This window comes from Fundulus heteroclitus, chromosome 10 (assembly GCF_011125445.2).
Source record: "Fundulus heteroclitus isolate FHET01 chromosome 10, MU-UCD_Fhet_4.1, whole genome shotgun sequence".
In the NCBI taxonomy this organism is placed as follows: Eukaryota; Metazoa; Chordata; class Actinopteri; order Cyprinodontiformes; family Fundulidae; genus Fundulus; species Fundulus heteroclitus.
In genome coordinates, this window is record NC_046370.1 from 1,697,327 (window position 1) to 1,711,942 (window position 14,616).

The following is a 14,616-nucleotide window of genomic DNA, read 5'->3' on the forward strand; positions in this document are numbered from 1 at the left end:
ATTAGTATCAGAACTTTATACTCATGATATTACGACTTTATTTCTGCAATGTTATTCATTCTTGCACACCTAATATGGCTTTATTCTCATAATTTCCACACACACACAAAAAAAAAATCATGTTAGGGCCATCGCAGGTTAAAGAAAACAAATTATTGGCCTCTCCACAGAGAAGTAAATTTAAAAAAAACAGATATTTTAAGATTCATTTCACACATTTAGGAGAAAAAACCCTGTATATTCTCTGATGTTGAAAAGTTATACATATTAAAGAAAAAAAAACTTGGATTTTCTTTAACATCTCATCTCATGACCCCTCCAGGGGCTCCAACGCCCACTTTGGGAACCTCTGGTGTACTTGACAGTTTATCACTAAAAATGCACAGCACCTTGGGATCATTTTTCCATTCCTTTTATAATATTACTCTATTACATAAAAAATTGCAGCTAAGGTCTTATGGAAGGGTTAAAATCGTTTTGATTTATATTACTAAGATAACTGTCTACATCATGCGTTGTTGCTCTGACTCAGCCATTAATTGGTTACTCTGTACCCAGATGCCCAGGTAACTTGCACACACCTTAGCTGGGATGCTGCAGGACTATGATGCATGGTGCACTTTCTATAAGCTTGGTATGTTATAAAATTGTACATATGGAACTCTTGCATGTTCTATTGTTGTGTGATAGGTAAATAGGCTGGAGTTACTTTTCTTCCACCACCAAATAACTCCAGTCAATATTTAGTCTGATATTTACCCTTATATTCTATATATTAGAGCTAACTTTAGATTAGATAGTTTACTTTTCTTGTATTCTTCTTTTTTTCCCTTCTGAAATACTAATAATTGTTTGTGTTTACCACTGACGCACCCAAATTTCCCCATTGTGGGACTTTAAAGGTATTCTTATCTTATCTTATCTTATCTTATCTTATCTTATATTGGGAGGAAATTACAGTGGACATCATCACTGGCTATAGTTTATCTAAACCCTTGACCATTATTGTGACCACATGGTGCTTAAAAATAATATGATAGCAGTCGATGTTTCTGCAGTTAAACAAATATAAACTTATTTTTTTATTAGACTGTAACATGCATATTTGTGGGAAGCCGTTTTAAGATAAGGCAGAAATGTGGTCCGTGGTTTTCTGGTAGCGAAATGGACGTGATATCAGGGTCAAACAGCGTTGATGACAGGGACAGCGGCCATGAATTACTCTCAGAAAGGGAAAGTTCAGGATATAAAAGATGAGCTGAGGGTGGCGAAAATGTTTTAAGTAAGTTTAGATGCTGAGGATTTGCTCAAGGACAAAAGAAAGAAAATATCAGATTTCTGATATACTCAGAAAAAAACCTTCTGTCTGGGAGCTTTGATTTTAAGTTCCTTTCTTGAGCCGACTTATTTTTTTTCTTTAAGGAAATCAAATTCATTGATTCCTTTTTAAATAGTGCCAGTAAGATTTTTGTTAATCCAGAGTGAGGATATAATAATTCATGCATGAAACGTGTATGTGTTTTGTGTAAATAAACCACAAGCCAATAAGGCTGACTCAGTCTAGATTTAAAATCTTTAAAAACTCAAAAATATGACAGAGTTCAAACTGCAGGGTTTAAACGGAAAAAAGCGGAAATTACAAATTAAATATTAACGAGTCAGTTTTGCCCTTGTCACCTTCGCTGACAGATTGCACATCATGGATGGTTCCCCACAGGCCATTTGCAGATGTTAAAGGGCATTCACTGTTACCTGCATACCTTCACATGAATATATTTCAGTCGCAGTGAGATACCCGTGCAAATTTAGAACCAGACGTTCATCCAACCCCCGCAGACTACACACAAAAAAACACTGTTTTCTAATACCGCATGCCTTAAAGAAGTGATAACCTGGTTTATAAAACTCCCAAACTCTTCTGATAAATTTAGGGTTAAAGGATTTGAAACCGTTTCTGTTGCCACTGACGTGAGATTTCATTTAGGAACGTCTTTTAGAAGCTGAAGGGGAAAAATAAATGTTGGATTTGGCTCCGATTTATGCCTAAGAAATGCTACCAAAAATATGTCTGAGGAAATAGCAGCAGGAAAATGGATTTAAATAGAACAACCCAAATAAATGTTGTCACTTACGCCTACTGTGAGTCAAAGTAGCATGTGGTGGATGCTTAAAGAATCCAACACCGTTTTGGTGACTAAATCTCGCAAATTACACAAAGTGCTCTGCTGCTCTTTATGTTAGCAGCTAATTCACAACACACTAAAAATATCCTGGGCAACATCTGCTGTGGTACATGAAGGAGTTAGCAACAATCAGGGCACCTGTAACCTGACAAAAAACAAACAAAAAACCTATTGGGGGTAATTAGCTGTTGTTTTTTTTTTGTAATAAACTTACCAATGAAGTCATTGGACTTTCCCAGGTCATAGTCCCACACTGTAACCTCTAGTGTCTTAGAGGCTAACTCTGTGAAGGAGATTTCATAGAAGAACTCCTGGGGGGGGGGATAAACAATAAGGTTAGAAGGTCACTAAATATTCTCTTAATTAGATGGAAGGAAGTGTTTACTGCTTTAGAAAAATACCCCTACAAAACTTTGGATCCAAGGTGAAATATACGAATCTAAACGAGCTCAGTCTTACACACACAATAAAATAAAATCATGGCCGTTACCTCGTTAAACTCTGGGTTGAGAGTCTTTTTTATGACTGCCGTTTTGTGCTTGGATTTCTTCTGAACATCTGGCTTCAGGTACCTGAAACAGACAAACGTGGCCCGCGTCTGATCCTCATGTTTCAGTGCACAGATAGAAAGAGAGGTAAGGAAATGCCAGGACTAAAGGTCAGGGTGTGGGGAAACATGGAGGGAATATATATGCTGTAACGCAGCACAGTTTTTATTGTTTTTTTTTTTTTTGTTTGTTTTTTTTTTTGAATCTGAATTACTTCTTCCGTGAGAGGCATGCATATCGAAAAATCATTTCTAATTTGTAAAATTTTAAAGTTTATAAGATAAATTGATTTCAACCTGGTATTTTTGGGGGTTGAATGAAAGAGCTACTCTATTTTTTAACTGCAAACTATCAAGCACTTCCCTCTGTATCACATGCGTCCTGCATTGTTTACATTTCTATTGCTGTACTGTCAAATCACTGTGCACTTTATCCTGGAACTGTCCTGCAAAGTTACTTTACTATCCTGCAAAGTTACTTTATATCCTGCAAAGTTACTTTATTTTCCTGCCAAGTTACTTTATTATCCTGCAAAGTTATTTTATTCTGAAATCCACTGCAATTCACTGAAATTCTCAAGCTGTATGCAAACGAAATTTCGTTCTGTACACACTCTGTGCATACAAAATGACAATAAAGTTTGTCTAAGTCTAATTGTCTGGTGATCGCCTGTGTGCTCAGGCAACAGAGACAGCTTTGTATATATATATATATATATTTTTTTTAATTATTATTAGAAAAGGCATAAATTACCAATATAGGCCATCCTCCTTGTGAGGACCCATATCGTTAATTTAGGCATTTGGGTCTCCCCTCGCTTTAAACATAACCATGCCGCCTTCGAGTTGGCTTTATACGTAGGGATAATATCTAAAGATCGAAGCTCCAGCTTTTCAAACTGTCAGGCTGTACTGTTTTATTTTTTTATTTTATTTTTTGCTGCCAGATTTTTTTTTTGACAGGAGATGGAGATAAAAAAACGCACAGAGAAGCTGCAGCTTTGAACTCCTCACTCAAACATCCTGCAGGTAAGTAAGGGATGGAACAACAGAGACACAATTATTTACATAGCTGATGTTTTTTCCCAGCCACTGTGCTTAAACACACTCAAGATTTTATTAAAGAGTAACATGGAGGGTTAAGTCTCTTTGGCAAGCTAAATTTATTTTGAGTTGTTAGCTGTTTAATTATCAAAATAAAAAAGTGCTTCTGTTTTGGGTTTTTTTGGACGTTTTTCACATTTGCTGTGGACTTTGGACCGTGCAATAACAATTTAAAGGACAAACCCCCACCTGTTGTTTTGCACTGCCACTCAGCTGTATGAAAAAGGCTCCTTCACATTTGCCTCGCCTACAAGAAAGGCAAAGTCTGCGCTTTGAAAAAATTTCCAGTCACGAAAAACAGCAAGTAGGTCATTAGTAATAAGGGTGTGAATTAGTGCGGTGCTGCTGGTTCAAATATGGATCATAGTTTAATAAGAAAAACTGGTGGATAAGTAATTTTTCCTTCCTCAGTTAAGTACATTTATACCTTATATGATTCAGTTTTAATATAATTCAGTGATAAGCAAGACCCAAAACAACATGTCTAGGTTAGGTTCTTGAATGCTGTGGCAGGGGATGTAAATATGTTATATTTTACCATTTAAGTGTCACTGTGGATCATAGACTGTGTAAAATTTAAACATACACAGTCACAAAAAGCACATAAAAATAACACTGTTTTTGTGCTATAGTTGACACAATATAAGCAGCGGGTCTGGCTCATGGAGCAGGTAGCCCAACTATTTAACCAGCAATTAGCTGCTTGTTAGATTTGTGGAGCTCCTTAAAAACAACCACCAAAAGGTAAAGTATTCTGAGTAGTAATCGATTGAAAGCATTGACTATATTTAGTGAGTTAATCTGTAGTTTTGTTTGTGCATCAAAAAACAATAAATAAATGTTATGGATAACATTATTTAAATAGAAATTCTCCATATATCATTTTAACAGCAGTATGAGCATTTTATTTTATTTTGTGCTTTTCCAAAGCAAATATATTGTGAGATACTATGAAAGAAATTACTTTAAATGCCACAATAAAGTGAAACAGGTATTTTTTTACTCAAAGCTATCATTCTGTGAGAATCTCATTCAGCTAGTACTGCACATATTTGCCCCCACCTTCTTATTACTTGCAGGCAATAGACGCCACCTCCTCTAACACCAAACTGACAACCAAACTAATCAAAAAATAAAAAAAAACGTATCAATATAGCATGTTTTCAATGGTAAAAACAAAAAACGCATTATCTCTGTAATGTAACATCCAATGTCAAGATGGATCAGCAACGCAGCACAGACTTGCAAACGCTCGGCAACGCTTCGCAGGCTGTCATTAAATTCGCAGGATATTTTTGAGCCAGCTGGAAGGAGTGTGGCAAAATCACTATTCACATTTGCTTTCCACCCACCACCCACAGCTCAGAACGCGTATGTTCCCACATGCTCTCAGACACAACAAAGCATCTGGGAAGAAGCTCCTGCCAAAGGGCAAAGATGTGAGCCCGCATCCAAAGCAAAAAGCTTGCGAGTAGATGTGATGTACGGCGTATCAGATGGGCGAGGGAAAGATGAGTGGGTTTGGGTGAATTTTGAGAAGATGGTGAGAAAACTTGACGAGAAAAGTGAAAACAGGCGAGCACAGACGTTGTTGTCCTGAGCACTTTAAGATTTCTTAGACCTAGGAGTCCGTGAAAAGAGATCTTTAAAATATATTTCAGATAACTGTTAACTTGAGATATGATCTTTATTTGATTCACTCACTGCGTCCAATTTCCTTCCAATCTACGTCGCTATTTTTAATTTATTTGCCAGATGAGAATGTTTAGAAACTGGATAGAAGAGTACTGAAATACATGTTAATATGCAGAAATCTAGGTTAATTTTTATATACTTATATCTTAAGTTTTTTGGGTAGACTTCATTTTTGCCTGATAAAACCTGGTAAAACACATTTATACATTAGATACATAGAACGAACATTTTACCCCGATTGTAAATGCAAAAACAGTTGGGTTGGTTGTACTTCTTGGCTATTTTCCTTTATTTCCTCCATCGTGAAAACCTGAAATCGTGGACATTTCCGGAGACAGCTTTTGCCAGGGACAGGTCATCCAAAACAGGGGCTGTCCCCAGAAATCGGTGACACCTGGTCACCCTATTTTTAGAGGCAATGCAGGCCATTAGCTCTTCTTCCATTAGCTAGCGTTTACATTAGCTACATTAGCTTCTTCTGCTTTGGGTTGGCTGCTGTATTAGCTGCATTAGCTGCATCTCTTGCGTTAGCTTAGACAATTAGCTAAACTTCTACTGGCTAAACTTTTTAGCTAAACTTTTATTAGTTTAGCTATTATACATTAGAATAGTAGCTAAGCTAATGCAAGAAAATATGATTAGCCCGTCTTACATTAGCTTAGGTATTATATTAGCTATGTTAGCTGTTAAAAATTGTCCTGGTTTGCCCAGAAATGTCCACTTTTTACAGTTTGTCTGAGGCACCCTGGGGGGTGGGGGTAGATTTGTGGATGAATAACAACGTTTACTTTTTATAATTTTCACAGGGCCAAAAGGCATGTACTTAAATGGACTGGTGTGATGCAGCCTTAATTTCCTCCAAGTGACGTTATCCCCACTTTGATAAACTATTACTACAGTGAATTAAATTTTATATTAGCTACAAGAGATTCTCACGTTACCTTAGATCTTTTACTAGCTTTTTTAGCTTCCTGTAAAATGCTATTCTTGCTAATCTGTTGATTAAGCACAACACTTAGCAAATTCCAGTGGTTTTCTGACTTGCAACTGGAAGACTGTTAAGTTGGATGTGACGTCATTCGAGGGTTACACGACCTAAATAAGCTTCTCTTGGTGCTGACCTCCATATCTCCAGAAACTGAATTCTTCCTTGTAGGATAAAACAAATATTCAAACATTAAAACACAGCAATAAAGATTTTTTGTAGTGAACTATGGCTGTTTTTATTGAATCCTTCAACTCGTGACACCAACAACATCCACGCAACAACAGCAAGCGCCGCTCAGTGACAACACACGGAGGGATTTTACATCTCATTTGTTCACATTCTGTCAAGTTGCATAATTCAACTCAAGGACCCTCCTGCCCTCCCCGGTGGAGCCACTGACACACAGACAGCGACGCACACAAACGTTTTTCTGTCATCAGTGAGTAATGAAGCTCCAGAGGACCTCATGACACTAACATCACTATAATCTGAGTCTCCTTATCTTCCTTCTCCTTCTGTGGTAAAATACACATGGTGAGCTGCATATTAATATATTTTTTTAAGATGTTAACACTGACATGTTGTGGCTTCCTTGATAAACTGGTAGCATTTTTATAATGGCTTCCACATGTGAGATGGAAACTTGTCACTACTGACCTCCTTGGAATTAAGTCAAAGCATATATAATTTAAAAATGGCCTCAAAATGTGATTTACGGTGTTCCAAGGGCCTCTTAAGACACAACACAGGTATGGATGTGATAAAGTGGAGCAAGCTGGAGAGGTAATTCTGAAATAGTGGTGAACTGTTAGTTCACCATTCTTTTTTTTTTTCACCATTCTAAGTTGGAAGTCTGGTAGTCTTCACTTAAAGCCTCAGCAAGGCAAATAAGTTTGCACTCAGAACCACAAAAACTGGGCATACCACGTGGATTACACTATCTCAGACCTGTCAACTAAAAGTATTCATTCCCCCAAACATACAAATTACACGAAAATAGACAGAATAGTTAAATAAAACTATTATTACAGGTGTTTTATCTAAATTCATCACCAAATCCTGCTTCCAATTACTTCTCCCAAGCAGTGTCCTATTAGAAGCAACATGACTTTGATCAATTTTAAATTAAACAGATAAATTAGCATAAACCAAGACTTAGAAATGCCATTTTATATAAGCTTAATGTAATTTAATTTTATACATAAAATTATCAATAGAGGCTTACTCATAGCACACTGTCTATTTCCCCTGCATTGTTTACATTGTTACATTGTTTTACATTGTTTACATTTCAAATTGTTTACAGAAATCGCTGCTGCATCTTTATCCTAAAAATGTGTGCAATTTACTGTGATTTTTCAAGCTGTATGCAAAAGAAATTTCGTTCTGTACGCACTTTGTGCATACAAAATGACAAATAAAGCTGTCTAAAGTGTAAAGTCTTTCTCTTACTCATATTGTTCATTTATTGAACATAAAAGATTCACATCAATCCTTCAATAAGCCAGCAAGGACAACCAACACTAGATAAATATTTGCTTTTAGTTTCCATTTTTGCTATGTTTTATTTTGTTAAAATTTTACTACATTTTATTCCAACAGTTTTTTTTACTTGCTTTTTTTTCTGTTTTTATTTTCCAAAGTTTTAATTATGTAAAGCACTTCGCATTGTCCTTGAACTGAAATGTGCTAAAATAAAATTGCCTCGCCTAGATGGTCGCACACTATCCGGCAGAATGTAAACGTAACGTGTGCAATTCAAGCATTTTGATTGGACGATCCGAGCTTGGGGCCGTAGGATTTGTGCCCCATAGCTGCCTACTGACAGCGTGTTGGGCCTACGCACAGTGATTCCAGATGTTCATCATTTAAACAAACGTTGGGGGACCAGCCACAATATCAAGGCACCTCAGGAGGATTTAGCTACTGAGCTTGTCAGTATTCTGGCAGACTGAGATATATAGACACAAACGTTTATAACAGAATTTTATTGGTAAGCAAATTAGTCTTTTTTTACAATATTTCTCTATAAAGAACAATCCTGCGCCATTGATTATTGTGAACATAGAGCTCCACAGCAACATCTGGTGGGGCCAGGCACAACTCAGAACTATCATTTCCCTTAACAGAGCAAACATTTGCAGTGATCTTAGGTACCAGAGATGCAACCAACAGACTGCTTTATTAGTTGCATTAGGTGATCTTGAAATAGGACACCTCTTATACCTGTACTGACGGCCTTCAACATACACTCTAAGTCAAGAGAATTGTCTAAGGAGTTTAGAAAAAGAGATCATTGCTTTGCACAAACAAAAGCCAGCAAAGTTCCTGGATGCTACTAAAATTTCAGTTTGAAGCACAGTTTTAGAGGCATTAAGAAACAGTTACTACACTACCTGGACATGGCGGAAATTATAAGTTATCAACAGCTGCTACCAGATTCCTGAAGAGGCAGGATGTCAGAAAGCTCTTGACTGACTCCAAACGATCTGCAGCAAGACCTGTTGGCAGCAGCTTACTGAGATTTAAGCTTTTTACAGTAACACACATACCCAAAACCTCTCACACTGCAAAAACAGAACTAGAAACAAGTAAAATGTTCTTAAAATTTGTGCATTTGTCCTTGATTTGAGCAGGTAAATAAGATGATTTGCCAATGGAATAAGATTTTTGCATTTAAAATAGGAACAATTCATCTCAATCATCTTATTTCAAGTGCAGGATGTCTAATTATCTTATTTTAGGGGTCAAAATACTTATTCCATTGGCAGATAATCTTATTTACCTGCTCAAATCAAGGATAAATACATTAACTTTAAGAACATTTTACTTATTTTTAGATCCATTTTTGCAGTGCAATGGTTCAATGCCTGAACTCCAAGATGTACACGACTACTGAGCCAAAAGCAGAAGAAAACATATCCCCATCACAGAAGACACTGAAAAGAACACCGTGTTTACAGAGAGACATGGTAGTAGCTCAGTGATGCCCTCAGGTTGCTTTGCTTCTTCCGACACAGGAAATCCGCAATGTGTTTAGGGAAAGATGCAGATAACTGAAAATCCTTGGAGGAAACGCAGTGCCATCATTGAGGTTGTTGAAACCTTTTAAAAGGATATTGACCCCAAGCATAACTGAGAGCTGCCCAAGGCTTGGTTTTAGAAGAAGACCTGGAAGATAGTACGTGACCATCAAATGAAATGTGGGCCTTTCCCCTTGATGAGTAGAATGAAATTCCTCAGAAATGCTTCCTAAAGCTGATGTTTAGCCATGAATCACATTTGCAGAAGGTTGTGAAAGCAAAAGGGTTCTCAACTAAGTATAGTAGATGCTTTTGAATGGTTGGATGATATCAAAGCTCCAGTGGCAAACAAAACAGGGATTATGTATTTAAAGTTGGAGAAATTACTTTAGCTATTAGTTGTGTTGTGCCATTTAAATAGTTCTTGTTTGATTTGTTAATTGCAAACAGCTGTTGGTTTGCTTTAGGAGTTTTTAGGTGCAACTGTTCACAGGCTGCTGTAGTCGACTGACCCAAATTAAACCAGATTTGGATTCATTCAAGTAAGCTAAGACCACAATAAGTGTGCCAAAGTTTTCTCATGGCCAAATGGATCCAGTTACTTTTATTTAAAACCAAAATAACTATTGTTCAAATACCACTAGGGCAAAAAAAAGGTATGACCTGTCAGAGATGAAATAAATTGTACCATTTATCTTGTAACATGTCTATCAGTGACAGCCTGGGATATGAGACATGGAGTAGTCAGTTCGTGAACATGTTGAGCGCAGGGGAGTTGGGCAAGTGTAAAGACCTGACAAGTGCCAAATGGTGAGCCAGATGACTGAGTTGGACTGTCTTTGAGAGAGAAAAAAGGCTTTTGGGTATCTTCCAGTCAACAGCTCATCACAACAGCAAACTGAGAGGGAATATAAACCAAGAACTGGAAAAGTTTAACTAGAAACTGAACTAAATGCTCTGCCACATTTTTGTAAAGATCAGTAAGGCAGTTTAGGGGATCTGGGTCAGTTCTGCAGACAAATGAGGCACCTAGAGAGTATAAACATCAGTGCTGGACATACTGTTTTGGCTCATCAATTTAACCGAATAATAAATGTGAGACTTACGTTTTAACGTAGGGGTCAGAGAAGCCGTTGACGTCCATGGCTGCCAAGTGGGCGCAGCGTTTGACGCCCACGCAGAGCCCACCCCGAGCTCTCTCCTTGGCCTCGCCCTTCAACTCGCTGTCTCCGTTTGGGGGGAGGTACTGGAGGCAGAGCAGCAAACGGCCTCTCTCCTCCAGACTTCTCTGCTGCTCGGTCTCCCACTGACGGAGAGGATGGGATGGAAACGGAGAGAAGCAACAAAGACACGATCTGTATGCTGCACATGGACAGTTCTTTTAATGGTTAACTTCAACTGTTTTCATTACAGGGTGTAGCCATTTCATACCATGAACAAGCACTGAGGCACAGGTTTGAGTTTTATTTAGGTATTTCCTTGCCTTGTAGTAGCCTCGTGAGGCCATCCTGATCTCGCGAGCTTTCAAGGTTTCACTCGCAGATCAGTCTGGCTACTTTCCGTTAAAGAAAATTTGGAGCAGTTCACCAAACGAACGTCCAATCAGCATTGGCTTTGAGGCGGGTTGAGGTGTGACGCAACGAGAAGCGCGACAGTTCAGTCTAAAGAACATGGCGGCTTCAGCCGATGAAACTAGCATTAGCGTGGCTATCGAGCAAGTTTTATCGGAATTGCAGAGTATTTCTTCACTGAAAGAAGAGCAAAACACTGCTCTGGAGGCTTTTCTCAGAGGAAAAGATGTTTTTGCTCTTCTCCCGACTGGTTTCGGCAAGAGCCTGTGGTTGTGTTTTCGTCGTTGCTCTGTTAGTACGTCATATGCTTCGTTGATCTGATTGGTTTATTTGGCCCGTCTATCACCAACATAGGCCAATCAGCTAACCAGTATTTTCGCCCCTTCCCAAAATTACTTCAATGGAAGGTTTCCAGATGAATATGTGGAGCAAATCCATCTGGCGGAGTCAGTTTAGCCTTGTAGTCCTTTGTAGTCAATTCAATTTGGTTGAGTCCCTAATACAAACCTGGTCTTTAAGCATAGATCATGTTAGATCAGGGTTCAGCTTGGTTCGATTACTAAAACCTTTTGGTAACTTTATTAATTAACAAACTAGTTTTGAATCCTTGTCTGGTTGCAAGACTCAGTTTGTGTCCACATTTAGATAATTTAACCAAAAGCGTCCCTTCAAGATGAAAGAAAATTAGTTGGGAGTTTCAAGAACACCAAGACTCAAGCCTCCCATCATCTGGAAGACGCAGGAAATCCTGTGTCACAGAGATGCAGATTTCACATCGCCAGGGGCTGAGAGGGTGCTGACCAAGAAGAAGCCCCTGCTCCAAAATCAACATCTTCAAGTTAAACTGGAATTTGCTACTGCCCATAACGAAGCTAGACAAAGTCAAGGTTAGGAATACCGCACCAATTGTTAAGCATGGTGGTGGCTGCATCATGCTGAGAGTCGGTTTCGTTGCCTCAGACATCATGGGATCAATCTCGATCCAAATGAAAGAAGCTTATGCAGTCTCATCTAATGATCCAATGAAAGAGGGTATGCTGTCCTCAGATTTAATAACCGAGCCCAAACCAGAGCACCGTGAAGTCCCGTCAGCCTCATTAATCGGACTGAAGTCAAACCCTCACATCTTTCACCAGATTCAAGGTTGTTTGATTTAATATATCTGAGTGTCTCCCCTTGTTCTCCTGCCTTGCAACGCCACCCAAAAAAAAAATCCTCCCTCCTTCCTCTCCATTCCTCACTTTTTGCAGCTGGCCGGCTGTTTGTTTTTCACCCGCCTAATGAGTTGCTCTCTATCGATCTGTGAAGGTCTGCGCCGTTGTACTAGCAGCTACCTGCTGCAAGTCATCCTCTCTAATTGCGAGTTTTTAAAGCCTGCGAGTCATTGAGACTTGACAGATGGCAAACAAGCTGCTGGCAGCAATGTTGACTTCCTCGGGAAGAGAGAAGGAGGGAATTAGGACGAGGAAAGCGGCGGGCTGTGGGGACCATCAGAGAAAGCGAGGCAGCGCTAAGGACGGACGTGTTGCATATTGATCGCCGGGGCTGACTACCTCATACCTCAAAGATAAGACTTAATGAGAGATTTAGAGATACAAAACGGAGACGGTTTTAATATCACAAAGAAAAAAAAGCAGAGACAGCGGGTAAAAATCTAATCCTTAAAGAGCCAAACATGAATTTCTTCTATAAATAACGTACATGTATGTGCGCTGAAGGCGATAGGAGGGTGAGTCATGGGCCTGAGAAAACATCTTCCCCTCTCCTCTCTCTCTGTTTCTGCCTCTTTCTTTTATCTGTCACTTTGAATCTGCCCTGTCGGTCCACGTGTTGTCAAACGCTTCGGTAACAGTTTGGTGTTATCCATAGAAAATACGGAACCCAGGAGGCATGAAGTGCTTTAAAAAGACATAAAAAGCAGATCCTTCAGTCCGTCTGAGACAAGCCCGGCTGCACTCCTGTTCATTTTCTTTATGACAGCTACATTTTGGGTTTTAAATCAAGAAATGCTAATGTCGCCTGAATGTCTTGCTGTCTAAATAGGACAAATAGGATGTTTTAGAAGTTAGTTTCTAGTCAGCATGTTAACATCAATTGGTTGTAAATGCAAAGGATTTAGGATTTCCTTTAATTCACGTATCTGTGACAGCTCAGTGACCACGGATTTGTAAAAGAAGGATCAAAAATACAGTTGAAACCAGATATTTTAATCAGATATATAAAAACGCACATAAAACTTTTTTTTCTCAGACTAAACTTTTCATGTTTTAGGTCCGCTGAGGCTACCAAAAATATTTCTATTTGCCGTATTAATGAAAGAGTTCTTTACACATTTTCTAATTACTTTGTATAAATTCAGAAGTTTACATGCACAAAAAATGTCTATGCTCCTAAAACAATTTGGGAAAGCCCAGATGATGACATCATGGCTTTGTAAGCTTCTGATTGGTTGCTTCACAACGGGGTCCACCATGCACAGGTCTCCAGTCCATCACAGAGCTACACAAAAACATACAGGACTACCAACCATGCACCCACACTCACACCCCAGGGCAATTAAGAGTAACAAATGAACCCAACAGACATGATTTGGAATGTGGGAGGAAGCTGGAGTACCCAGAGAGAACCCACGCATGCAAGGGGAGAACATGCAAACTACATGCAGAAATAACAGTAACAGTGTTACCAACAGTATCACCATGCAGCCCAAAATAAACATGCAAAACCAAATCAGGGACAAATATTTGGAGTTATGTATCGTGATGTATTGAAACTACAATTGAAATGTTTGACATAATGACTCAGTTACATCAGTTCTGTGTCAGCAAAATATCAGCAAACGGAGTGAAGCTTGCAGAAGGAATCCCCAAATGTTTCCACACTTTATAACAGAGTACTTTACCAAATACTAGAGAAAGAAATGTGTTGATTTCTGAATTTCATGAAATTTAAAATATTATCTGAAGAAAATCCTTCCTCTCATTGTTTTGGCTTACATAATAAAGTTTAGGGATTTTAACATAAAACAGAAAGTTTTTGATTCAGTTTACTTTTAGAACCTGTTATGTTTCTTTTTATACCATTGATGTGTCTGTTTCACCTGCATAGTCAACTAGAAAATAATTTTTTTAAGACATGGTTGGTACAAACTCTTTAGCTGAGAGACATTTCCTAACTTCAGCAGTTGTCCCGTCACCAGCTGGAACACACTGTTGGCTCGCTCCTCCTAAAGTCTCACGCTTGGCTTGTTTTGACATCGTTTTGCTGCCGCTGGGTTATCCAGAGGGGTGTTTATTTTCATTGCTTTTTTAAAAGGATCCAACCTTTAAAGCAGCAACAGACCAACTACATTTGTGATGTTTTTGCTAATTTTGTTAGACATCTGAAAATCAGATGAATGTGGCTCTGATTCCAAATCAGAAGTAATTTTTCTCAGACACCCTGAAGACAACATCAACAAAATCAACAAATGCCAACCAGCAAACATAAAGGATATGTAACTTTT

At 38.5% G+C, this 14,616-nt stretch overlaps 1 protein-coding gene across 2 annotated transcripts in view; it reads right to left on the reverse strand.

Moving 5' to 3' along the window:
- LOC105917557 (double C2-like domain-containing protein alpha) overlaps nucleotides 1–14,616 on the reverse strand; it is a 42,027-nt gene that overhangs the window by 1,901 nt on the left and 25,510 nt on the right. For both annotated transcript variants that reach the window (XM_036141764.1, XM_036141765.1), the window contains 3 exons: nucleotides 10,647–10,846; nucleotides 2,674–2,755; nucleotides 2,398–2,494 (listed from right to left, as the gene is read on the reverse strand). In XM_036141764.1, the coding sequence (XP_035997657.1) occupies nucleotides 2,398–2,494; nucleotides 2,674–2,755; nucleotides 10,647–10,846 (379 nt within the window). The remainder of the gene's footprint in view (nucleotides 1–2,397; nucleotides 2,495–2,673; nucleotides 2,756–10,646; nucleotides 10,847–14,616) is intronic.